The sequence below is a fragment of the Anarhichas minor genome, unplaced genomic scaffold, assembly GCF_050575085.1.
Source record: "Anarhichas minor isolate MPS153535 unplaced genomic scaffold, ASM5057508v1 ptg000002l, whole genome shotgun sequence".
Taxonomy (NCBI): domain Eukaryota; kingdom Metazoa; phylum Chordata; class Actinopteri; order Perciformes; family Anarhichadidae; genus Anarhichas; species Anarhichas minor.
In genome coordinates, this window is record NW_027466448.1 from 1,967,841 (window position 1) to 1,995,112 (window position 27,272).

General features: G+C 43.7%; 1 protein-coding gene across 2 annotated transcripts; it reads right to left on the minus strand.

Moving 5' to 3' along the window:
* Positions 1-13,120: 13,120 nt before the first annotated feature.
* arsb (arylsulfatase B) lies at positions 13,121-26,092 on the minus strand. 2 transcript variants are annotated; one of them, XM_076080023.1, is made up of 8 exons: positions 25,628-26,090; positions 24,834-25,020; positions 24,561-24,751; positions 23,461-23,668; positions 20,752-20,995; positions 19,605-19,675; positions 15,144-15,275; positions 13,121-14,342 (listed from the first exon to the last, which is right to left on the minus strand). In XM_076080023.1, the coding sequence occupies exons 1-8, from the start codon at positions 25,895-25,897 to the stop codon at positions 14,077-14,079; spliced, it is 1,569 nt and encodes a 522-aa protein (XP_075936138.1). In that variant the 5' UTR covers positions 25,898-26,090; the 3' UTR covers positions 13,121-14,076. The 2 variants fall into 2 exon arrangements, 1 of the variants encoding a protein (XP_075936138.1); XR_012948228.1 differs by having other exon boundaries at positions 14,205-14,342; positions 14,547-15,275; positions 25,628-26,092.
* Positions 26,093-27,272: the final 1,180 nt, after the last annotated feature.

Here is a 27,272-nt window from a genome sequence, read left to right on the forward strand (position 1 = left end):
CCGCTTTGGGTTTGGGCGCGAGCTTCGGCCGGCTGACGGCGACTGGGAGCCAGAAACAATGCTGCTCCATGATGCCATGACGAGTCTCATGAAGACAGTTTATGTCCTTTTAATTGTTGTCTTTAAACGATACCTCAATGTAACCAAACAGAGACGGATGGGACTCTCCCGGATGACGCAACCATCCTATTATGTTTTAACCACCAGTTTTAATTATTTCAACCTTATTTTCAGCACTGCGGACAGGTCTAAATACCCATGAAGCTCTGCCGCTGTCGCCATGAAGAAGAAACCTTTCAGAGCCATGACTCAGAGGGAGCGGCAGCAAACTCAAAAGCAGATATTTTCTAACCCAATCCTTGCATCCCATTTCATCAGTCAATTTACAGAGAAACAAAGATTTTACTTCTGATTCCAAAGATAATTTATCCCTAGAATTCGCTAAGATAATTATCAGTACATAAAAATCGATTATACCCCATTTTAGATGACATCACACCACTAAGGTCCAGCTCCATCTCCTCAGTTAGCCCTTTAATTCCCTTTGACACAAGCACACGCCCCTTTTCCACCTCCGCAACAAAAACACTTAACACAGCAGTTACAAAAAGGACTCAATCTGTAAAGTAAAAACACAAGGTGTCCCTCGGGCGCACGCTGATTACACACTCTGCACTAATGCAATGATTAGCCACACTCTATCCAATTTCCTCTCTTGTATATATAGTATGTGTGTGTGTGTGTGTGTGTGTGTGTGTGTGTGTGTGTGTGTGCGCCTACATGCATGCAGACGCACGTGTGTGTGTCCGGCCTGTAAACCACAGACCGCACACAGGGATGACATCACCTCCCAGTGATTAGTCCGTTATCTCAACGTTAAACTCAACAGATGGCTGCGGAGGGATCGTTCAGCGAGGCCGGTTTATAAATGTTATTAGAGATAAACGTGCTTTTAAGATTAAATGTGGAATCAAAGAGGAAGAAATTCTTTTTCTTTGTTCAGATGTGGTGACTTCATCTTTGCCGACTCTCCATATGATAAAAGACAGGTGTATTAAGTGCTCTTTAATGTGGATAGGAGGGTAATTTCTCAGGGTTGGATAAGAGCCAAGTTCCTACCAGACATGATGACAGACGTAATGGGTTTCACACACACACACACACACACACACACACACACACACACACACACACACACACACACACACACACACACACACACACACACACACACACACACACACACACACACACACACACACACACACACACACACACACACACACACACACACACACACACACACACACACACACACAGTATGTGTGCTGCAGACTCGCCAAATTGTGTTATCATGTCTGTAATTGTCTTTCAGAGGCATCATCTTTCCTGTCTCTGAACCTTTGAACCCGCGGTGATAAAGATTCCCACTCAGTGTCACAGGCTATTGGCCCCCAGGAATCTAATGGCCCCGCAGCAAACGGCTGCAAACGGCCATAACGGCTGCGTTAATGTGCCTAACCATCCTGAAAAGAGGATAATATGATTGTTTCATGGCAGCTTCTATTGGACATGTTTCATGACACGTTACGGGAATATCAGAGAAGACGCCGACAGCATAAACAGCTGATCAGTCATGTGAGTTAAATGTTCCATTTCAGAGCTGTACAACAGACCAGGTATTTTAAAACGTATGCACTTTAGAGACCGTTGACCAAACGCTCTCTTTAGAAATCAAAAATGGAGGCTTAGTGTGGAAACGAGGGTGTGGAAGTAAACTCCGGACAGATGGACAGAATAACGGATGGAGGTCAGAGGCAGCTGTAAAAAAGAAAGTGGTTCCCCTCAGAGTGAGTGATCTCTGGGGCAGCAGGGCTGTCAAAGGGAAATCACGCTGCTGGTGGAGGGGGGGAGAGAAAGGGAAGAAGAAGGAGGAGGGGGGAGAAAGAGAGGTCACAAAGGCAGCTCCAGACGCCTGCCCCTGGGAGACGGATCACGGATGTCTGACCCAGAGCCGCTCCAGTTAATTGTGAAACAAAAAAGCTTTACCTTCTCCTTCTCTCTCTGTCTCCTTTCTACTCTCTGTCTCCTTACTCTGTCATTACTGCCCTCTGTGAGTCACTTTTTCTTGTTTACTCTCCCTTCTCCATGCGAGCGCCGGCCTGATCCCCGCTGTCTTCAGATGTGCAAATACCACTTAGCTGCAAAGACAACAGCAAACAAAGAAATGCCTCATTCTCTGCAAGTATTCGTGTCCGGAAGGCTTCGGACGAGTCAAAGCTAGAAAGGTCAACCACGTAGACTCACTTTATGTTTGCAGAAGCGTCACAACTGCAGTGAACTATTGCTGCTTCTGTTGACAATAAGTTTAGTTCAGACAGCGGAGGGGTTTATGAGTTCATTGCAGGAGGGAACTGACTCTGAGCTGAACCTAAAACTGTTTATTTAACCGGAGCCACGTCGGTGCCGATCCTACCTGAGATTGAATCAAACAGGATTCATCTGTGGACGAGCCCGTGGCGGTGAAGACTAGCCTGGCAAATACCGGTTAGATTCAATTACGTTATTTTTGTGCTGCAGCCCCGTGACTGTGTGGTTCTCACAGGTGCTGTAACATTATCCCTTTAAGTGAAGGGGTCACTCTCACCTGGAGAAGAGCAGTAAACTACAAATCAATTCACAGCTGCAGAGACCGCTGGGCCGACCTCTGCTCTGCGACAAAGAGGGAAGATTCCTGAGGTTTTACACACAATTCAACCCAAAAGTTTCACAACAAACCCTCTGAAGTTTTACATTAAACCACAAACTCCACAAACTATTAGACCCGGGAGGTACGGCAAAAAATCGTCTATCCCAATATTCAGTTGTCAAGTATTTAATTCACACAGGAGTTATTTCATAAAGACTATTTATTTATTGAATTACAAGAAAACTCAGTTGTCGAGGTATGAAATGAGAAATGAGTGACCTGCTTTATATTCAGCATGAGTCACCGCTATTAAAAACTAACGCAGGCCAATGCCGGATGTAGAGGAAAGACAGAAGGAGCACTACGGTCCTGCTGCTAAGCTCCGGCTAACAGAAGTAGTGCATCGGTGGTAAACGAGCGGTGACTGCACACCAAAATACGGTTTCCTTGGAGCTGGTGAAACCGGGACCCAAACACGAAGGAATCAGACCTCTGTGCTGAGAATTTACAGTAAAATTTACAGTAAAAAGTGAGTGAAAGTGATGACAAAGGGACTTTTTTTGGGAGCTAGACTCAAAATGAAACTACGATAACTAAATTTTCCCCCGAATGACGATGGAGTCGGTCAACACACATGGCAAAAAGTAGACTGAGATTATTTCATACCGTATATGACCTGGATGCAAACAGCCCAATTGATACGTTTATAACATCATCATTCACATTCGGCTCTGGGAACTAAATGTTATCCTCTAATTTCTGACTTTTTATTAAAAGGCATAGTTTAATCATTTTGGTGAAAACGCTTATTTGCTTCTGGCTGTGCACTAAATGAGGCAAGTTAGCTTAGCTTAGCATAAAGAAGGAAGCAAGAGGCAAATTGTTCCAGACGTGCATATCTTTGTCTCATCAACCTTTTGGCAAAAAAGTGAATAAGAATATTTCCTAAACTATTTGTTTCACCAAAACGAAAAAAATAACAATGCGCTGCAACCTTTGTGTGAGTAGGTAATACATGAATAGACTCCATCTCTTTGTTGTCATTGTTTTCTTTCTCTAATATAAACTGGGCACCAACTGGAACATGAAAGCAAATTGTAAATTTCAGCTGTTGTCACAAACACAATGTGCAATCTAGAGTAATCTGGCTCATGCAGCTTAAAGCCTTTTCCATGACCTAAGCCAAAGTGAACATTCGACACCGCCTTATCGCACACTACACACAGACGGCCTATTGTGGTGGGTCGTAACCTTTTGCGTGATTAGCATACAGCTGTGAGGCCGAGGTCCCCGAGTGTGCTCCGGTTCCAGCTTAATCAATATTCAAACACGTCTGGTACAACATTAGCTCAGACAGGAAACATGGCGGGGAGGAAAAAACACAGGAGATACAAACGCTGACTGAGAGACTTTAAACTGAAGTGAACTGAACACAACCGGCAGAGTTTAATGAGACTGCAGTTGCTCTGGGACCAGATAAAGTGCTGGAGGCCGTGCAGCTGCAAAACCCCACCGTCCGTCTGCCGTGCACTCCCCTGAGACTGACCCCCCAGCGCCGCCACAAAGGAACAAAAAACCCACCGCAGATTCCTTCTCCTCATTTCACCCGACGGGAGGGTCCCGCCCCCCCAAGTCATTCTTTGGACGTCTCTCTTTTCTATAGGGGAGGCTATGTTCCACGTACCTTCAATAGATGGAGGGGACAAGTGTAGGGTGAGGGCTTTGTTATTGTGAGGACCCCACCCTGCTGGTTTCCCAGTAAACAGCAGGCTGGAGAGCCGCTGGAGGTAGATGTACCCCCAGGAGAGGCTCATCTCTGGGAGCCACAGGGGGGCCCAGGGGACGGGGAGAGAAGGGGTGATTAGCTCCAGCGCTGCCCAATCTAATCAGTGTGCATGACTGCCCCACAGTGTAGCATGTAGGCGTGGGGTGGGGGGGCGGGGGCTGTGGAGGGCTGGGAGAGTTATATCAGTTGTTTCAGAACAGGGGGGGCCACATGAGCGAGGTCATCACGTAAACGCTGCCGTCACAACAGTAACTCTCTGCACCCGAATGAATAGGAGAGCCAGACGAGGGCCTATTAACAGTAAAGTTACCAAACATTATGACTCACTAGCTTTTTCTATTTTCTGGTGACCCACTTTTTAAAAATGACAAACCGCCGCAACCCAATTCACTATATCCCGTATCTATAAATCGAGAGAAGAGCGAATTTGTGCTGATATGAATATACTGATATGGGACATTGGTCCAATTCTGACTCGAATAGCTGGATCGGGTGACAATGGACCGATCTGGTGTCGGATCAGAACACATCGGTACTCGGTATCGGCCGATACCCAAAACCCAGGTATCGATATATCGGGATTGAAAAAGTTGAATCGGTGCGTCCCTTATTTTTACTGCCGTTTCCGCATCACCTTATATTATCTTGAGTAGATAAACCAGCCGTGTAGAAGAGATGTACACTAAATAAATCATAACATCGCAGAGAGACAACAGTAGAGCACAAAGCCTCTCGGACGCCTTTCTCCTCCTCTGTATATGCAGACTGTGACACAGACTGTTCCAGCACCGGTGAAACAGACTATTTCTGACGCTGCTTTATCATAAAAATAATTAAAAAAAGAAACAAACTCTGACACACGGCTGCTTTCAATTCACTCAGAATGACTCCTTTCAGAAGCTTGGAACGGAAAACCTTCTAACGTAATGTGACCCAGTTAGGATTTGTCATAATTTTTAAGACCGTCTTCCTTGCATTACGTCAATTTTATGACCAAATAAACAATCTGTAGGGCGACAAGACGCGTATTTCAAACCCTCTGTGATGTGTTGCTTTCATTAGAGCACTTCCTGGATGCTCCTGTATAAAGTTTTATTGACCGCACTCGTTGGGAAACAAAAGAATACTGTGGTTAAAATAATGACGCCCCCCCCCCCTCTAAAAAAAGTGCTGATTGTCAAAAACAGCTGGGGAAGTGAATATTCGAACTCAAAGTAGTGAAACAGTAGACAGGACATATGACGCACATAAACCAGCCTTGTTATCAGGATTGATCCACAGCAGCGCTCCGCTGTGACAAACTGTAATCCAGATGTTCGTCCCAGCCGGCCGGAGTCGTCTAGTTTGACCTCTGACCCGGTGAGCAGCCGTTCCATTAGTGGATTTCACACTCTGGTCACGGTGACACCACGGTGCTGGCTCACACCGATAGTGCCCAGGTCTGATTTCCATCAGCAGGGGGGGGGGGGGATGTAACGCTCACAGACGCATAAAAGCGTTTATTTAGGCTCCAAATCGTCCTACTTGGAGACATATACTGACCTCTCTCCCATAAACTGCAGCCAGCATCCTGGATTAATGACAACAGCTCTGCCATCAAAGCCCAAAGAAAAGCACCAAACACAGATGATGTGGTCTGTGTGAATGGCATGCTAGTTAAACTCTTCTTTTTTCACCAACTGGATCATCTGCACCGGGAAAAAATGAGTCTGGTAATATTTAATGTCCGTGCTTTGAAGGTTGACCATTCTGTTTAGGAAAGGAGAGTAAAATAAAACATTAAAAGAACTTCTCCAAAAGCATCTGCTCTGCCATGCTGCCAAGAGAGAGAGGGAAATGTATTTTTTGCTTTTTTCTTGTGGCCCAAACGGAGGGTCGTAATGAATGAAGCTTATTTTAATGGGCCGAACACGGAGCCCTGAGGGACCACGTGCAACTGGCGCATAATCCCGAACCACTGATAGTCCCTGAAAGTGGACTCCGACAAAAACCGCCATCTTTAACGCTAGTCACTCATTCTGGAGATGACCTAAGCATCATTAAACATCTGAAGCTCATTTGCGTGCCTTCAAAAATTACAAAGAAACGGCTCAAGCTAATTACAGAATATGGAGTCACAACCGAGACCACACAGTGGCTACGCCGATGTAACTAATGCAGCTGGTACGAAAGCGACAACAATACATTTAAACAACAATCCTTCAGCACAAGAACTACAACAGCTGAAGTGTTAATCTAGTAGCAGAGGGTTCCACGTGGAAACAGTTCATGTGGCTCTGGTCTTTCCTACCACGATGAATCGGTGACTGGGGTTTGGAACAAAAACACCACACGCCTCACGAACACTGCGTCTGTTAAAGCATTGCAATAAAGAGCCTCACACGTGGAAAAAAAAAAAAAAAATCACTGCTCGTTGGAGAAAAGCAAAGTAGGGTTTTCTTTATGCAAAATGCATAACATGTGTTCCTGACTTTGGTTACCTCATGGTCCAAAGACTTCGTACATTAAAATGTCTTTGCCCTCAGGAGCCCTTTCTCTTTCCCACATCAACACTGGTTCACAGGTGGGACCTGTTCTCAGGTTCACTGCTGAAACACAACACACAACAAAAGACAAGAATCTGTGTCGACACTTTGTCAAGACCACTGACAGTCTCTTGAACCGTAGACCTCCGATATGTAGAACAGGGCCAGGATCAGGTGTTTGGGGTCAGCGATGCTTTTGACGGGGCTCCCGTGGAACACTAAACGTGGTTGTGTGTAGAGCTGAGAGAATTAGGTGATTCATTCAAGTCATTTTACAAGAAGAATTACAAAACAATGCCTAATTCCAGCTTCTCATTTGTGAGGATTTGTTGTTTTCCTTTGTCTTATTTGATTGCAAACTAAACGTATTTGGCTTTTGGGCTGTCGGTCGGACAAAATAAGACTTTTAAGACATTATAATGGACATTTCTCACCATTCAATGACTAAACAAGAGTATTAATGTTTCATATATGTGTCTTAATAAACCTTTTTATTCTGTAACAATGCACATGGTGGAACAAAACAGATGAATAAAGGAAAGTGAAGAGGTCTTTATGTTGAATTTTGCAGACAACAGCTGCAACTAATCATTAATTACATCAGAGCTGAGAAGATTAGCTAATTAACTGATAAGAAAATAATCTGCAACTAGTTTGACAACAGACATTGTTTTGTTTAAGCTTCTCAAATGTGAAAATGTGATGCCAACATTATAGTAAATTGATTTTTTTCACGCTCTAATATTAATCCATTTTGTGACACAGTTTTCATGGTCAGTTATATTAAAGACGTATATGAATAAAAACTGTAATAATAAACTAATTAAATGTGATGAACTCGGATCACATACTACCAGGAGGGGTCATACTGTGCTGCAGCTTTGCCTGGCAGAGCATCAGTCTGCTCGGCTTTCCTGCCACGAGTTTCCCCTTTAACGCAGCTCCGCGAGCGAAATGACAAAACTTCTTTAAAAACGTGGAAACACTTGAAAGTCACAATACGCGCGGCTGCGATACTTCAACTTATACTCGTTTCATGCACGAGCACTGCTGTTGTAGGAAAGTACTGTTTAAAGAGAGTTTTTCTACTTACGTGTAACTGCTGGCGGTGCGTTTTTGGGGGATTTGTAGTTGAAGCGACGCCTCTGAGGATGTGTTTTGAGTCTTCTCTGTGGAGTTTCGGTTGTCGGGTTTGATCCGGACTCTTTTCCCCTTCAGTGTCTCCTCTTCATCTTCCACGTTTTCTCCGGGAACCACAGAAGAATGAATGGTTCCGTCCTCCTCTTCTGCTCCAGACAGACTCCCGTAGGGATGGGAGTGACTGCCCCCGTCCACCAATCACTGCTGCTCACACTCACGAGGATACATTAAATATTTAATGTCCCTTCATGTGAAATACTATGTGAAGGACCACTGCTGTGAAATGTGTTTCTTTTTTTTATTATTTTCAGATTAAATAAAGAAATTAAAAAGCTGAATAAAACCCAATACATTAAAGGCACAGTGTGTGTTAGTTAGGGACATCTATTGGCAGAAATGGAATATAATATTAAAGTGAAGGTTCACCCCGGCCTTAGTTCACCAACCGCATGATTTAAAAAGTGCAAAACAAATCCCCAAAATTCGATATTGTTTTTGTGTACAGGGACACGAGTTGTCTGTTCTTTCGTGATAACATTACGTTACAAATAAAAGTTTGATTTAGGCAACAAAACCACTTTGTAGAGTTTAGGGAAAACATCATGGTCGGGTTTAAAATAACTAATAAAAGTTAGGTTTAGGCAACAAAACCATGTAGTTTAGTTTCGTACAAACATCAAGGTTGGGCTCAGTTATTTTTCCACCGAGAACGTAAAAGCTTCTCTGTCGTCGGCTTCTCAGCTTTGAGGATTTATTGCCTTTCTTCATTTTCTTCTATGATAAGAAACTTAATTTATTTGGGTTAATGAAGACATCACCTTGGACTTTAGGAGATTAAGATCAAGATTTTGTAAATTAAATGATAAATCAATTAATCACAAAAGTAATCAGCAGATTAAGATATTCTTCTACAACAATAACACTCGAACGTATTAAAGAGGAAATTGAACATCTAGTCTTACAGCAGTTGTTGTCTTAGCATCTCTGATTACCACTCACCCTAAAGACAAGCTACTCACACACCACATGGACATGTGGGTTGTCTCCATGTGACATTCTCTCTAAATCTTAGTCTTAACCTTTACTGGGAGGCTAACAGCTGAGCTAAAGACTCACATCTCACACCAGTCAATGCAGACGGCTCACATTCTGAACGTCCAACATGTCTGTCTATACGCTGCACAGCTAAAAGCCATACTGAGCATTATTTCCAGATGCATGTGTCTACAAAATGCATGCATCATCCCATTCCCAGTCTTTTATTCTCGCCAAATTCAGTGTGAGGATGTGCAACAACAACTTCTGCACATTCGTGCAAGCTTTGCACGACAGTGAACGAGTGTGAATGGACTATTCTGAGACTGTTGAGACTAGGAGGAGAACAACTGGAGCCAGGATCTCACTGAATACAGTGAAAACACAGGAGGGCCGTCCCATGACGTGGTCCGGGTGTTTCTGGTCAAACAGCAGTTATTGTCAATGATAACAGCCCTGATGTTATCCATCCAGTTCCTGGGAGCGCTGTTAACCCTGACTGACAGTCAGAATGAAAGCACAACAGAGTACAATAGAAAAACTCCTATTATACATCATATATTGTGTAGTTTCCCGATCTGAGATCTGAACGGATTCAAACGCTAACTAATTCAACATCCTGCGTTAATGTTCCTGTTTAACAATGAGGACGTAGATTATTGATTAGATTGTTATATTGTGTGTATAATGTCATTGTCTCTTTTAATTTTTTTCATTTTCTATATTTAAACTTATGTTACGTTTGTTAATTTTCTATTTTATTTGTTCGATTTATTTCCTTTTTTATTTATCTGTTAGATTTATTCTGGAGATATTGGCATCTAAGTATAAGTGACACTAAAACTTGACTTGATTGGGAAGAACAGTGTACTTATTCACTTTGTATGGCACATCAATTAAATACTTATGGGTACTTATGACAAAACAAATACGTACTGTAAGTAGAAGGGAAGGAGACGAGAGAAAAGCAAACGCTTGCAATGCTAACACGCTAAATGTGTTAGCATTTAGCTTAAAAGCACCACTGGGCCTCTTCATCTGTCTCACTCAGTGAAAGTGCCACAAATAGTTTCATGGCACGGCTATTGTATGAAGACATGAATATCAGACATATTCCCCCTTTTTGTACCTTGTAAATATTCAATATTTACTGGAAAAGTTTACAGAGTAATTTAAACTTTGTTACGCACATATTCCCTGTACTTCTTTAAGTATTTCATTGGTTAACCCTGTAACATAATGGATTTAATCTAAAGTGTTACCGAAGGTGTGTCCAGTCCTTGTTTGAGAATAAGATGAAGTATTCTGAGCCCACGCTCTGCTGAAGACCTTTAATCATCCTATTAACCGAGGAGGCATTGAGCTCGAGTCTTCTAAAGCTCTTCTGTCTGCAATTACTCTTAAAAGTGATTACATGCTTTAAGAACAAGAGCGATAAGTTGCACCTTCAGCTACAGAAACAAACTTTAAAATAACGTAACAATTTAAGGGTTCCAGTCTAATAACGCCTCCTTGAACATGATCTTTTATCTGTGGTGGTCTTCCAGCACTACGAGGAGCTTTTCTTCTTTGTTGGGTGTGATGAGCTGTTGGATTTCCCCTCTTCGAGGCTCAAGGTTCAACACATTCCTGCCTGCAGTGGTCAGTATGATTTTAATCTGTTTTCACAGGCAGCACAGACAGACACAATCTTGTTTGGAATTCCAGTCGCACCTCACCTCGGTGTCTCCTTGTGGACACACCAAAAGGGGAATGAAGGGTGGCAGCCGTGTTCTTTTTTTAAACGCATGTGTCCCACATGTGCTCACCATCACAACATCTGCTATCATATCTTTTTACGCTGTCATATCTTTCAGGGCCATCACAGCAGTGGCACACATTGCTTTGTCACAGCTGAAAAAACAAAACGTAAAAGAGTCAGAGGGGGGGCGACGTCAGAGCCGGCGAATCCCATGTGTTGATTCAGCAGAGGCAAATCAGAGTGCGTTTGTCACTCCGCGAGGCAGACTTCACAGGGCCGAGTCAAAGTGCAGGATTAAGTGTGAAAGACACACCAAAACCACTTTGGAAAAGAGAAAAGTAAAGCACGAGGAGGAGACGAGCTGTGACACTCGTAATGACAAGATGGAAGAGCTTGTCAGGAGGGGTAGTTCACCACAAACCAGGGCAGGAGAAGTGCAAAAGTGGTCTGCGAAGTGAAACTCGCAGGCCTCGGGTTTCATTAGATGAACGGCAGAGCGGGCAGCAACGTCTAATTAAATGAGCCGACCCATCATCTCAAGAGGCAGAGTTTTGATTGTAGAGTAAACTAACAGAACAAGCCAGTGACAAATTTGTAGCCTCAGCGATGTAAAAAGTGCTTTCTCAGAAACATAACATCATCATGTGGTATTCTGGAAGTCGCCCATTACCAGAATCCCAGTTTAAATTCCACTTTGGGAGAAGATGGCGGGGCTCTTTTTTTAAAAGCACGTATAGACTTTAGTTCAAACAGACACTTACTCAAAATTAGAAACCACTGATTCTTAAAAAGCAAGATAATAAAAAGGAATTTTTTAAAATGTAAGCACATTAGTGGCATCACACAGTAGCCTCGGGCGGCCATATGGAGCAGACTGTTACTAAATAAATAATTCAGAGGAATACGACCCAAAATCTCAAAAGACGCTCATTAATTAAGCATCAAAGTTCCATCTGGGTCTAGTTTGACACACAAAAATCACAACTCAAGGTCCACTTACAAGCTTTCTTCTGGAGCTTTCAACAGCACCACACAGTCTTCATCACAGGACTCACAGATTCTAAGGATGAGAAGAGTTTTTTTTATGGACGGTGTCTCCGAAAAAAACACTCCATCCAGTGATGAAGACCATGTGATACGGTTGAAAGCTCCGTAAAAAGCTTGGAAGTTGAGACTGAAATGTGAAACCACTCATTGATGCTTTATGAGATTTAGATAAGAAGACCACACTTATATCTGTCCGTTGGGTATGAAGCTAAATTAGCTTAGCTTAGCATAACGAGTGGGAACAGGGGGAAACAGCATCAAAAAAATGTGTATAAATGAAAAGTCGTGTTTTTTTTTTACGAGGTTATGGGTCAGACTATATCCCCCCGTTTCCAGTCTTTATGCTAAGCTAAGCTAACTGTATTTATATTTAGCACACAAACATGAGAGTGGTATCAGACTTCTCATCTAACTCTCGGCAAGAAAGCAATTTTCCAAAACGTTTCCTATACTGGTAGACTCATATCTAGCTCAGTGAAGGCCTATTATTTCATACCACACTGTAGAAACTGTAGAGACCAAACTTCAACAATACAATCAACAACCTTGGCTCACAATTGTGAAAAGAAAAACCCTTTTATAAAGGAAACGAGAGTCCGCGACATTCGACTCTGTGCAGCTCTACTGTCCACAGTAAGCAGCATTGTTGTTGGCGTCGCTCAGCTGCCAATCAATTCACATGACGGGTTAAAGGTCACGGCCCACATTAGGACCCGGCCGCCCGCTCTCTGCAGGGAGCCTTTCCTGTGGTCGTCTGCTGCCAGTAGGGGGTCCATCACCAGGGGGCAAAAGGTCAAAGAGGGAGGGTGCAGGAAATGAGTTTATCCCGCTTAAATTACAAATATGCAAATGATCCCGTCTGATTTTCCTTCTTTGGTATGTTTGTTTTCCACGATGTGGGGACAGAATCTTTATCTACAGCAACCCTGAAGACGTGTCACCATAACTGTATCTAAACCTTGAGCGCTGTACATCCATGAATGACTGGCACGAGGGAGTTAAAGCTGAAGACATAACACGAGGGATACGTGAAGAGCACAAGACATTCCTCACATTTTCAACCTCTAAACTAGAAACACACTGAGAACCCGTTTAGCACCGACTCGTTAACTGGAGGGAAACAAGTAACCCGAAGAAATAACTTGACTGTAACAGAATCACAGTTTCAGTTTGTTTTACAAACATTTTCAACTTTTTAATATTTTGTTTTCTGAACAAAACACATAAATTGTAACAGATCTTGATCTTTGACAAATAGGCACTGATGAATAGTGTGTACAATTGATAAAAAAACAAAGAAAGTAGAGCACAGTTAATTTAAAGCAACATGTTTTCACCCTGCAATAATACTGTAGAGGCAACAAAACCAGTTAAACAAAACATTGACATATTATCAACGTATAAAGATCATGTTAGCAAACAGTTGCTTATTTACACATCCAGCGGATAAGAAGCACGTTTTGTTTTGGCTCTTTTTATCTTGAACATTACTCTCTGAGTCGGTCACATTTAGTTCCCTAAGAAGATAAATCTTGTCCGGCAGCTGGTTACATATTTAAAAAAGGTATTTTCATGATCTAATGGAAGTCCAAGTTTTATATTTTCACAAACTGCGCAGCAACTTAAGTTGTATTCCTTCCATCGACAAAGAATAGCAGAGTTAAGTTTAACAGTCTGTCAAAAAAAAATGTAGATTTAAACATTTGTTATTTCAATAAGACGTCTATGAAATTAAAAAAAACATATTTATATCTTTGAAGATACAAACTCCTGAGGGAAATGTCTGGCTCTTGTGCGGCTAATGCGGCAAATGAAGTGCAAATACCTGCAGCAGCAGGGAGGTATAGTCTTTACAGATCAGCAACATGTGTAGCTGACAGCGTTTACGCAATCGCTTCAACTAAACCTCCGTAAGCGTCTCAGAGCACATCGACGATAACGAGAGCATCCGTCAGTCGGTTAGCGACCGAGGCTCTCCGCTGGCTGCTGGAAGGATACAGAATCATCACAGAGTACAACATGTCCCTGTTCTTCTCCACAGAAGAGATTCCTGCTGCTGTCGTTCACAGTAAGCAAAGTGCGACCACCTTCCTCATCGTCACCTCACGGCCGTTTAAGCCCAGGGCCCCCAGGCCCCCGTGGGGCCCGGGTCACATCTGGGGTCCTCGTCGGGGAAGTTTATCGGCAAAGCGCTTTTCTGGTGTTGTTGGAGCCTCCTGAGGAGATACTCCACGACTGCTGGGAAGGTGGCGGATAAGTCGTTCCTCTCCTCTGGATCTTTTTCTACGTCAAACAGCATCACGGACTTCAGCGGATCCGCTCGGGACGGGCCGGACTCCGAGCTGTTGTGGCCGGGCCGCGGGAACCAAACGTCACAACCTGGAGGAAATAAGATGACGACATCAGCAGCCGTGGTGGAAAGTAACTAAGTAGGTAAAACTAGCTCCACCTGCACCAGCTGTCATAGGGGCCTTTTTGGATACTTTAAAGTTACTACAAGGAACTTTCATGTTGTGTTGATGTTGGCGCCCCCTGTGGACTAAAGTGGTAGTGTTTCTGAGCACCAGAGTCTCTTTAAAAAACCTCTCATTTTACTGCAGCGGGGTCTGACAGTCGGCCCCTCTCAGTGCTGGTTCTGGTTCTCCCGTGCCTCCCTTCCCTCCAGCGGGTGCAGTAATACGTCCTGGGTCTCCAGCAGCGAGGCGAAGGAGGACCAGCCTCAAAGCAGCAAAGCCGGATCTGGGTCCGTTTGTGGTGGGCTGGTCACTACCGGAGGCACAGTTGAAGGAGTTTCTGGTGAACCTGCGTGATCCGTCCGATTTTGCCTGAATCGGACCCGGTGGCCCCGATGACGAGCATTAAGAATAACTCGATAGAAACAGAGCATCTTCTCTCTGATGGTCTCTTTACTGATGGAGGTCACAGAGAGGATCGGTTTTAAACTGAGACTGCTTCATAACCAGTTAAAAGTTCCTCCCAGTAACTTTAAGTACATTTTGCTTTGATTTTAACTTTACTTACATTCATGATTTGGTACTTTCACTTAAACTATCCGGATACTTCCTCCTCCACTGATTAGCAGAGATAAGAAGTAAATGTGCTTCCGTGCACAAGTGTGTTTGATTTCCTGCCTCCCACCACAGACTAAACACGGCATTAAGGGTGACAGAAGATACTGACCCGGGTAGCCAGTCAGCAGCTTCCAGTTGGAGGATCGAATGGCCGCGTGAATGGACACATTGAAGCCAGAGTTGGCCCAGGAGCCTCCGCTGACCGCCTGAGCCAAAGTTACCGGACGCCCGGTGCCAGGACCTGCAGAGAGCGGAGGACAGAGCTAATCAGGGAGGTCATCCATCTTTAAAAATATGCATAGAAACCGCTGATTAAGACGATATTAAACTACCACTGGATACAAAACGCCCTCTGTGGACGTCTATGTAAACCACACGACTGGCACCGAATGTCAGTGCATACCTGGGAATCAGGTGGAGGTGTCAAAATAAACACACCAATGAGAAAGCTGTTAAAATCAGTGAAACTGCAGGAATTGACAGCTTCAAAACAATCATTTAAGAAGAGAAATTATCGCATGTATGACTTTCCTTTAAACACGTGGAGCTTTTAGGGCTGGAGGAATTTGACAAACACGGCGGCGATGTGGTCGACTCAGCACCAGCCTTTTCATCTCAGCCAAGCACAATGAATAATTTGCCATTACTGCAGCTGTGCAGATTCGAAAAGCGGTAGGAAAACGAGGAACAACGGTCACAGTTACCAACTGGCATCATCTCAGCAGTTTCATGAGGCAAAAGTAAATAATTCATCTTTGTTCTGAGGGTGTCCAGAGATGTCTGCAGCCTCGAGCTATTTCTGCTCTTACGGAAAAAAAGTCTGCCAGAAGAGAGCACACCTTTCTTTAAAAACAAAAAGCAGCCTCGAGAGCTGCTCAGGTTCATGCTGCGTTTGACCCCGACAATATGGTCCCGATTAGACAGATTTGAGAGTAATTTCGGCGTCCTAACGCTGTCAGTGCTCCGACAAGTGCTCCGCTCACATTCTTTGCATATAGACAAATCCACACCCACACAAAGCCAACGCTTCCATCGGAGCTCGTTTTCATGGAGTGGATTCGACCACAGCGACATGACTGGAGAATTAAAACATTTCCGATCTCAGCGTTTTTTTGCAACCACATGATAAAAGCTCTGACATTGATTTCTTCACTGATCATTGAGTAAAATGCCGTGTGGGTATCTTAATTGTTCTCACATGCATTACGCCCGATCCCTGAACCAAACCGGAATTTGTGTAAACAACTAGACTTGCAGAGCTCACATCCTTTGCACAAGAAGGGCGAGCTGCGGTTATTGACATCATGCCAGATTTAGGTGTTAAGTGGGTTCGATTGAATTTCGAGCTCTTCTTCCACTTGCTTCTTTCAGGAAAAGGGGCCTCAAACCGCAACACGTCCTACATTCATTCTTTGCATGAGCGCCTCAAAGCAAGGCCTCGCTCATCTGGACCCACAGCAGGAGAATCCACAAATGGGCTCAAGAAAAAAGGAGGGAGGCGAGGGGGGGGAAAGAGACCCTGAGAGAGCAGAGGAGTGTGGAGGGGAAATTTGGGGGGTGATTTAAGGGCTTGGGCCAAGTCCAGGGTTTCTCCGCGAGAAGTTCAGGGACCCCTCTGTGACCCATTCAGCCGGGATCCCTCTTCTCACACAGAGCGGGCGCAAAGAAGGGGGGGGGGAATCTGAAAAGCGGCTTGAAAGGAGGAAGTATGTAAAAAGAGGACAAAGCTCTTTCATGAGCTAAACGGACAAAACCAAAAGAAGAAACGAGGAGAAGCCGGGTCTCAAAGACGGGCCGGGTTAATAGGAGAAGAGGAATCTCAGCCTGGAATGCATCAGGAGGAGCCGGTCGTCACCGAGGCGGCTGACAATAAAGACTCCAACACAAAACACGGGCGCTTGTAAAGCAGCAGTGTTGTTGATGATTTAGATGGTAATGACCGACGGTAAACGTTGAGATTAATTTGAGCTCCGCTGGCTTCTAGCTGCATAAAGATTGGACTATAAATAAGCTTTCATTTTAACAGGCTATTTGGGTGTTTCCCAGTAGTTCTTGGCTACGTTTTAGATGAGCGATGTGATGTAAAAGTGCGTAGTAAAAAGAGAAACAAAACAGGGAATTATCTGAGCTTTACGGAGCGTTTTAGCACCTTTCAGCTCATTGTTTTGCTTTTACGGCCCACAACTTCGTAATGTTTTAGTCTCACAGCTGCAATCAACAGCCGAGCTCTGAACAACCCGACTCTACGCTGCCAAACAGCGGACACACAAAGTTAGCAACTAAAGCTGGTGGACATACTGGCAGCAAAAGAGTTGGTGGAGACCAAAACAGAGCTAAAAATGAGGGCAAATATTGGTCTTATGTCCAACTGGATATGTAAATATGTCCCTGATGGCCTTCATAAAGAGATAATGTGTCAATGTTATGGTTACAGCTTGTTACGCTGCACCCAAGTTGCCAAAATAAATCAATTTATGCTTATCTTAAGGTTAAATTGACCCGTCTGGTGTAAGCCAAGGCTGTCGCTTTTTTAAGATCCTTTTGCATCAGATAACCAAGTTGTACTGCAGTATCACAGACAGCGATAATGAGTCTTCTACCACACCTCCTACATGCTAGAAGAACAGAACTGACTGAAACGGCTTCTATTCTCATGAAGACCCATTATGTGCCCATTACGGCACATCTGTGAAACATTTCAGCAACAAAAAGAATGTCCTCCTCCCAAACCTCTACTGTTGTTGAACGTGTAACCAAAGGTGCAGCGTTCTCCACAAAGTCAGAAACAGTGGCCTCAGACCAGGACCACCTAATATTGAGAATGAGACCACTTCACTGTGTCTGACAGCCCAGAGAAAAGAGGCAGTCACATGAGCTATTTCCTGGAAACCTCCCTACAATCACAGAGTTTAAAACACACACACACACACACACACACACACACACACACACACACACACACACACACACACACACACACACACACACACACACACACACACACACACACACACACACACACACACACACACACACACACACACACACACACACACACACACACACACACACTACAGTTCCAACCTTTTGTTGTTCCTCACATGGAAGCAGAACAAATACCATTTCATGAGGGACAGTAATCACAAACACGTGACTAAAATGTGAGAAAAATAAAGCTTATTTGTACACAAGTGGAAGATGTTTCATTTTAATTAGACAGAGTTAATATTGATAAATCATCTTAACATAAATATTACCTTCACTGGAAATAACGCGCGTTCCCGTTTCATAAAGCTGCTGAGATTAAAGGACATCCACTGATAATAATCCAGACACCATGTGAGACTCTCCTCATAAACTCTTAATCCGCTCCACACAAACATCAAACACTCACAATAAACTAAAGGTGGATCTATAAGGTGAGTTTAGTGGGATGTTATATGAGGCCGTGCTGTTCTGAGGCCTCAGTCTGCTTTGACTCGAGTTAATTGGATCCACGATGTCTGGTGTGTTTGTGAATGCGGGCTCAAACAATGAGCCTCTTGATACTCGAGGGCCATGATGGGAATTAAAACAGTAGAAAACGAAGGGAAACACATTGGTAGACATCGTGGACACAGAGAGCAGGAGGAGGAGGAGGAGGAGGAGGAGGAGGAGAGGTCACATGAGGTTTCCATCAACCTCAACTGCTGTCAGTGGCACATGAGAAATGGTGAAAGAAATGTTAAGTAACTGACAATTAACTAAATTGCCTGTAGGAGTCTATGATTGTCGGCCCGGTGCCGGTGCCGTCCTCTCTCCCAGTGTGAGCTGGGACGGATCCTGCTCAGGATTTATTGATGAAGGATCGATGCACGAGTTGAAACCAGCGATCACCGGATTATCAAAAGGGATATTAGATAAACTAAAGAGGCTTCAGCTGCTCTAACACGCTGTTAAAGTTGCTCTCGACACAAACTACTTCTGTGCTTTTTCATGTGAACTACACAGTTCAATATTCCCACATTTCTAAACCCTTTAGAAACACCAAAAAGTCTCATAATAACCAACCGATCGGTTCAGCAACGCCCGTGTTCTGGGAGGTAAAATTCTTAAATTTAAATTCTTAAAGTTTTCTTAAAGCAAGTGACGGATGACTGGGATGACTTTCCTCGTTTCCATTTGCTTCAGGAAGCTTCTCACAAAGAAGACGTGCAGCTGCGTCGGTATGAAATAAACTGGAGGCAAACTAAGTTTCCAGATTTACACAACGGGGTGAAATGATCTCAGCCCGTTGGCAGTAAAGTGACGAGATCTCTGCAGCTTGCGTCAGCCAATGTTTGTATTTCACAAGATCGTATTGCAAAATTCACGTCAAACGTCTCTCTTCACCGGGTCTGTGTGGGAACAGATGTACATAAACACTGTTCACACACTCTCACACAGCAGGGGCAGGTTAGGAAACCTCAACTTTGTCCAAATCCTTAAATGAAACCCTGCTGGAGGTATTCGGTCTTGTGTGTTCTGATTCACGGGATAGACAGGCTGGAATAAAAGCCCCGTTTATAGACAGAGAAACATGTGAACTTACATGGAGCGATGTCAACGTACAGAGGGTCGATGTTGTGCAGCAGCTCCAGTCTGGGTGAGGGAACCCCATTGCTGTAAGATAAAAAAGCACAACATGTGAATACACAACACACACACACACACACACCGTGTCTGACTCATACTGTAAACTCCACCGGGATCTGTAAATCTAAACCAGCTGGCTGTTGTTCACCAGGCAGTCATATGCTCTGACCGCACTCCACCACAGAGAATACACAGCCCTCACTGACCACAGTGTCTGATAACACAACTAAAATAACTCCCTGCTGCCTGCCTACTGTTCTGGGCCTTCGTTTGGGGCCTTTGTTTTTTTGTAAATTCCAAAACGGCCGAGCTGCTGTTTTCTGAAACAGGCGAGCCAATTAAAAAAAATAAATGAAACTGCAAAGCAGCAAAACAAACAGAAGGTTTGTGCCCCGAGTCGCTGGGCAGCAGCAGCCCGGCGGTCAGCTGACGCGCGGCAGCCAATCGAGCCAAGTGGAGGCTGTGAGTAGTAGTTTGCGGTTTCGGGGGTTAAGCCTTCGATTTTCTGCCGGGGCTCTTTGCTGCTGCAGCCCTCAATTTCACCTCCTTTCTCACTGCGTCCACATTTAGTTTACAAATATAACGTGTCAGTCAGACGGGAGTCGGTGACAGCCTGTGTGACGACCCGCACGTGGAAAAGTGCATCTGCGGTGAATCGCAAAAACAGTTTATTTGCGAAGATATCCAAAACATAATTGAATATATTACCTCTAATTCTCAGGTATGTTGCCACATGAAGGGATTTGCAGCTAAAGTAATTAGCTTATCCAATAGCAGGCTTTCTTGGTGGGGATGGACAGAGGACAAGGGGTGAAGGAAAACAGAAAGGGATGGAAGGGCTGCAGATTTGTGTGAGAATGACTGATGGAATTTCCTTCTCTTGGAGCTCCCATTGCCAGAGTAACAAAGGGCTTATTGAGGGAGCGAGGGGGCTCCTACAAGAAGAAGACGTGGGGTCAGGGAGACAGGCACAGGGGGCTGGAGCTGGAGGGAAGGATCGGATAAAGAGGCACCCGGAGAGGGCAGGCTGTCAAGAGCTAAGAGCAAACTATCGCTCAGGCTGTGAACTCTGAACCTGCCTGAGTGTGAAAAGCTCGGCTCACCTGATCGTGTTCCACATGTTGAATCCGTCCAGCGGCTTCGTGGCGTTGGTGCTGCCTCCCGCCAGGCCGACCAGAGTCGGCAGCCAATCGGAGACGTGGATGAGTTGGCGGCTGACGGTCCCGGGTTGCTTCAGCAGCGGGCTGGCGACGAATCCGACTCCCCGGATCCCTCCTTCCCACAGCGACCACTTCCTGCCTCGCAGAGGCCAGTTGCTGCCACCGCTCAACGTCTGACCGCCGTTATCTGGGGGACAAAATGTCAAAACACAAGGAGATAAAGAAAATAAACATAGATACGGGATTATCAAATCAGTGAATATGAAAACAAAATCATAAAAATGAGATTTAGGGAGGTGTCAGTGTAGAGAATGATCAACAAGACTAAGAACCTACAGCCTAACCCGAACTTTTAAATGCATCAATTGACACAGAGAGCAGAGAGGAAATATTGCTTTTAAATGTTGGTTTTGTCCCAAACATTTTATCGTTCCAGGTAGAAATCCGTGACATCAACACAAAAATGGAAAAACTAAATAATTTCCATTAAAGTTTGTGAAGGGACCGCCATGCGCAGAACAACGTAGAAACGTACAGAATGTGGCTACAGCCGCGCTAGCAGCGCTGTGACGTTGAGCTAATTGCTAACAGAAAAAAGCTAACACGCTGATGTTAGGCAGGTATAACATTTACAATGTTCAACATCTTAGTTTAGCATGTTAGCATGCTAACATTTGCTATTTAGCAAAATAAAACACAAAGTGTAGCTGAGGCTGGTGGGATTAGTTTTGCAGGTATAAAATATAATGTTTGACCCGACGGCGGCGCTGGATGAAACAATAACGATCATCTTATTATTGTTGAGACTTTCCCCTTGAAACCCACACATGTGATCCTCATTGTGGCGCCAGAGGAAGAGTCAGAGGATCATTAGGAGTCATCCTCTGGGGAACATGAACGTCTGTACAACATTTAATGGTAATCAATCGACAAGCTGTTGAGATATTTCGGTCTGGATCGAAGCGGTGGAGCGACCGACAATAACGTCCACAGAGCATTAAAACGATACAACAATGTCCATCCATTTGTCTGCTTCCTGTTAGGACGAACACTCCTGCTCGACATCCCACCGTTACACAAGTGCGCGCACACACACACACACACACACACACACACACACACACACACACACACACACACACACACACACACACACACACACACACACACACACACACACACACACACACACACACACACACACACACACACACACACACACACACAGTCATCGTCCAGTATAAACACACTTGACCAATCACATCCAGGCAGGGCTCCCTGTGTCATGCGAGTCCAGGAAGTTAGTCTCTGCCGATTCCCGAACTGTTCTGGAAAAGACCGTCTGCTCCTTAATGCCTTGTCAAGCTGCTTTGGCCGATTCTCTCTCCCCCCCTCCCTCTCCCTCAGTTTCCCCTCAAGCTCTCTCGCTTAACGTACTTACAGTAAAGTCTCGGTGAGGCACAAAGTTTCATCACAAAGGAATTTCAAGTTTAGGGCCCAATTCTTTCCCGTCCATTCTGACACATGTGGCTCAATTGTAACAGCTGGAACATGACTTGTAGATATGACTAATACAGCGATTGACAGACCTGACTCAGACTGGGGATGTTTGTGTGTTTAGAAACTATTACATAACACCGGTGCATCACATTGAAACTGACGGAAGCAGGAAGTATTTGGAGTTTCTTTCCTCGGCGTCTGACCGGCATATGGCCGGCTGAATCCTTCCACAAGCAAATGTGTGGAAGGAGAACAATGAAACAGGCCACCTACCACAGGCATGAGAAAAAAACAACAACCTTGAACTTCACTTTCACAGCACTGGTCCTGTCTTCTAATTACCCTTTTAAAAGAAACACTAAAAATAACCCTCAAAGGAGTTACCTACTTCAGATGTGATTCATTCAAAGTTCCACATGTGTGAGAGCAGAGAGAATGACGCCCTCATACTACCGGTATGTTCTCCATCAAAAAGGTCAACAATGATCGTTTCAAGACTCAACCGTACCGAGTGGTGTGTATGAAGCCAATGACTGCGTTCCTTCAGTGTGATTTCTGTCTGTGAATCTCCACATCGGCCTGGACAAAGCTCCCGACAGGACAAATACAAGAAAACACTGCTCTCTAGTGGACATCTGGTGTATTACAGGAGCTCTTTTCTCTGACAATCCTGACTGAGAAAATGTTGCAAACATCAAACACGCAAGGATATCTGTTTCATGTGCCTCCTTCTTGTGTAGGAAAATGTATAATCAAACCCTCTGATGCTTTAACTCAATAAACCGTCACCTGAACTCCTCTCAGCCCTGGAGAACTGGCTTTGACGCACAGAGAAAATGTGGTTTTGAGTCAACGGACGTCAAATGTAATTGCTCTTCACTTAGCACTCACTGATTTGGTTTCCATTCTGGCACGCGATACAAAGAGACAATAAAAGCAGTGGAAAATATATTTGCATTCCCAGAGGCGTTCACCCGATTATCTTACTTATGTGTAAATAAAACTTGTTCTTTCATCGTTGAAATGTCAGAAGTGAACTCTAAAGAAGTAAGATGATCCGGTGCAGCATTTGCTTACATCTTAAAAGCCTTTCCACGAGATTCCACAGAGGATACATTGTTCTTTATCCAGCGTCTCGATACAAAAACATACCCGTTGAGAACACCAGGATCGTGTTATCCCAAAGTCCTCCCTGCTGCAGAGCCAGAGTGATGTTGCCCACCGCCTCGTCCATGGCCGACACCATGCCGGCATACAGCCTGCGATTGCGGTCTTTGATGAAACTGTAGGGGGCCACGTAGCGCTCGGGCACCTGCAGGGGATCGTGGACGGCTTGCAGCGCCACGTAGAGGAAGAGCGACTGCAAGAAAAAGAGAAAAGCAACTGAAGACTCACCCCACAGTTGTAACGAAGTGTAGTGGTGGTGTCAGTTAAATACATCAGTCAGAAATCCTCCCTGACAAGTCCTCTATTCAAAATCCCACTTACCTAAAAGTACAGAAGCATTATCAGTGAAATGTACTTAAATAATCGAGAGAAAAATTGTTATTTTGCACATTAAATGTGTTAGCAAACAGTTTCTTATTAAACAAGCAGTTAAAATGCAACATTATGATTCATTTAGAGTCTTGTTTCTGACCATCTGATGAATATAAGTCCAACATTCTCTCTCTTTTAACTCTGTTTTTGGTCTCCACCAACTCCAGAGGGACATATCTGTGTAATTATCTGCTAAATGCTCCACTATGTTGTCCAGCTAGTCTCTAACCGTGTCTGTCTATCGCTTGATGCTCAACAGAAACTCTTTACAGCTTCTTTACTGTAAACAGCTGCCTGCTGGGGGCGTAAACGACGACAGCGAAACAGTAAGAATGTGGGCTGAACAGCGAAACATTGAGCTGAAACTCACTATAAATCTAAATATCCCGTTTTTACTGGCAGTGAGATTCCAAAGATGCAGTTGTAATGACGTTAAGTCGACTTAACGTCATTTCTTGATGGTACAAAACGGCAAAGTACACAGATTTCTTGACTATTAACAGCGAAAACAATATACTTTGAAAATCAGTATATAGTACATAGCGTATACTAACAGTGAGTAGTATTTAAATGGGACTTTGATAGAGAAACAAAGAGGTGAAATAAGTACTCTTGGTTTATGGCTGTCTTCTCTTTGTAGGTGGCAAAGTTCATTCGATCGTTTCACTGCGCGTGTGTGTGTTTGTGTGTGTGTGCGTGTGTGTTTGTGTGACCTTGCTGGAGTTGTGGTTTTCAATAATACTGGAGGCCCTCTGGCTGAACAACTCGGTGGAATAAACTCCTGTGTACTCGGCGGTGACCTCTTCTCCTTCCCGCAGGTCCAACGCACAGCGAGTGAGGTTCAGAGCAGAGATGGCAGCACAGTGGACATGAGTGAAGTAATCCTCGGCGCCCAACAGGTAGCCTGGAGCACACGTTGATCCAAATATTAGGAATAAAACTGCCTCCGTAGCTACATCAAAGGCTGTATTCTTACTGAAATATACCAAAGTATGTGTCGAAGCCGCGGCGCGTGGGCAGGCAGTCCTTCTTGTACATGCCCAGGTGCCACTTGCCCACCATGTGTGTGGCGTACCCCGCCTCCTTCATCCACTGGGGCAGCAGTTTCTCATCCAGAGGCACACAGTAGGGCTGACAGGGCCAGATGATCTGATGCTGCATGCCCGTGTGGATCTGAGGAGGTTAAAAATAAAAAACACATGTTAGGAAATAAATACACCTCGTGTTGAAAATGGCCCAAAGCAACATGTGAGAATAGCAAAAAGAGGAACATGCGACAGTGATGCAAACTGAAGTTTCAAAATAAGGTCAGTTTGTTCTTCTTTCCACCAGCGTTAAAGTTAGATTTTTGGAAAGTTCTAAACGCAGAAAAGTATACAAACCCAAAGTCATCATGATGCAGAGGAGGCTCCTTTAATGTTAAGTTTCTTTTGATTCGCTTCACATTTAAAGTCAATTTAATCAATCATTAAATGGACATCCAGTGTTTACCGGCTCCCACTGGTGGAATGCAACTAAATACATTTACTCAAGTACTGTGCTTCAGTACAAATACACATTATTGCAGCAGGAACATCAGATATAATAGTAAAACACTGACAGTACGTTTACTCTTCATACTTTTACTTGAGTAAGGTTTTGAATGCAGGACTTGTACTTGCAGGAGAGTATTTCTACAGTGTGGTACTTGTACTTTGACGTGTACTTCTACCACCACATCCTCTAGGACCCCTCTGTGCACAGCCATAGAAACACACACAGCCGTGCAGCAGGGTCTCACCTGGTACCTCCCGGTCATGAGCTGGTTCCTGGAGGGCGTACACAGAGGCTGGACGTAGTAGTTCTCCAGGCGGACTCCTGCTGCAGACAGCTTGTCCAGGTTCGGCGTGCTGATCTCAGAGTTGTGATAACCGACATCGTTCCAACCGAAGTCGTCCGCCAGGATGAAGACGACGTGAGGCCGCTCGGCCGCTAAAGCCACAGAGAAGCTTACAAGAAACACAGCTATGAAAAGCGAATAATCCGTTAGTTTCTCAGTTATGAGCGCCATTAGTCCAACTAAGTTGTCTCAAAGTGAACAAGGACGTCCGTTAGGTTATGTTTATTGGTTTACTGGCTTCGTTAACTGGTTAGTCCCTTCATTGTAATGATATAAGTAATAAATCACTGATATTTATACAAGTTACAACCGCGTCTAGCTGTCACTTCCGTGTTCCGCAGGTTGAAAATGTTTTACAGGTTGAAAACGTACAACGACTGCGGCAGCCAATCAGATGACTGGAAAAGAACAGCCAATCACGTGAATGTATGGAAGCCCACTTGGGTAAATATAAATACGAGTCGCGTCGGTTAGAACAGCCATAGAGGAAAAACGACCCATTGAGTTGGATTAGAGCTGAATGTTGTTGATTATTCGATTAGCCGATTAACCGATAATTCATCTGCAACTATTTTGACAATAGATTTATCGTTTCAGTCACTTTCCAAGTTAAAATATCTCTAAAATTCGCTTTTCGAACATGATTATATTTGGGTTTTGGTGAGAAAAAAACAGGAAATTTGGAATGTGTCACTATTTTGTTAGATCATATATTTTGTTTGAATCAATCAATCGAGAAAACAATAATCAGATTTATTGATGATAAAAGTAATTGATAGCCGGAGACCTAATTTGAATGTAATGAAGACGTAGAAACATATCCACCATCATTTTATTTTTTCTTGCATTACATTACTCATTGGGCTGTATAACACTATATTACTAGTGTGCTTGTATGTATTTTATCAAATTATGTATCATGGTATTCTTTGATTTCTATTATACAGTATATATGTCATAATATTGTAATATTACTGTACAGTGGATGTACTGTATACAACATATAGTATACAAACATGATAAACTATACTGTAGTATACAAGCAGGGACCGTTGTTGCATGGATGTTACTTTGCACAAGTGGTCTTACTATTGAATGTATTCAGTCGGGCGAATTAGGAAAAATATACTTTTGATAAAAAAGCATTTTGAAATAAAAACTATAATGAAATAAAAATAAAGTCTGACAAAACTCTAGAAAATGAAAGACTTGCACACTAAGGAAGAGGGAAAGTAGATAAGACACAAAAACACCTTATACAAGACATTGAGTGCATTGATTTAATTATCAAGGTATTAATATAAACCAGTTTAATTACATATTCGTAAAACAAAGAACAGATTTATAAAACAATCTTTGTACAAGTTGGTGAGCCTCTTGTTTCTGTTGGTTATTGTTGTTTGTATACTTTGTTACATTTATCACTAAATGCTAATAAGACTTTTAAAAATGCAGCTTTTTCTTTAAATAAACGCAAATGGCTTTTTTTTTTTTTCTTCAACCCTTCCAGTTGAAATTTCAAGAATTCAAGCATCCTTCACAAAAC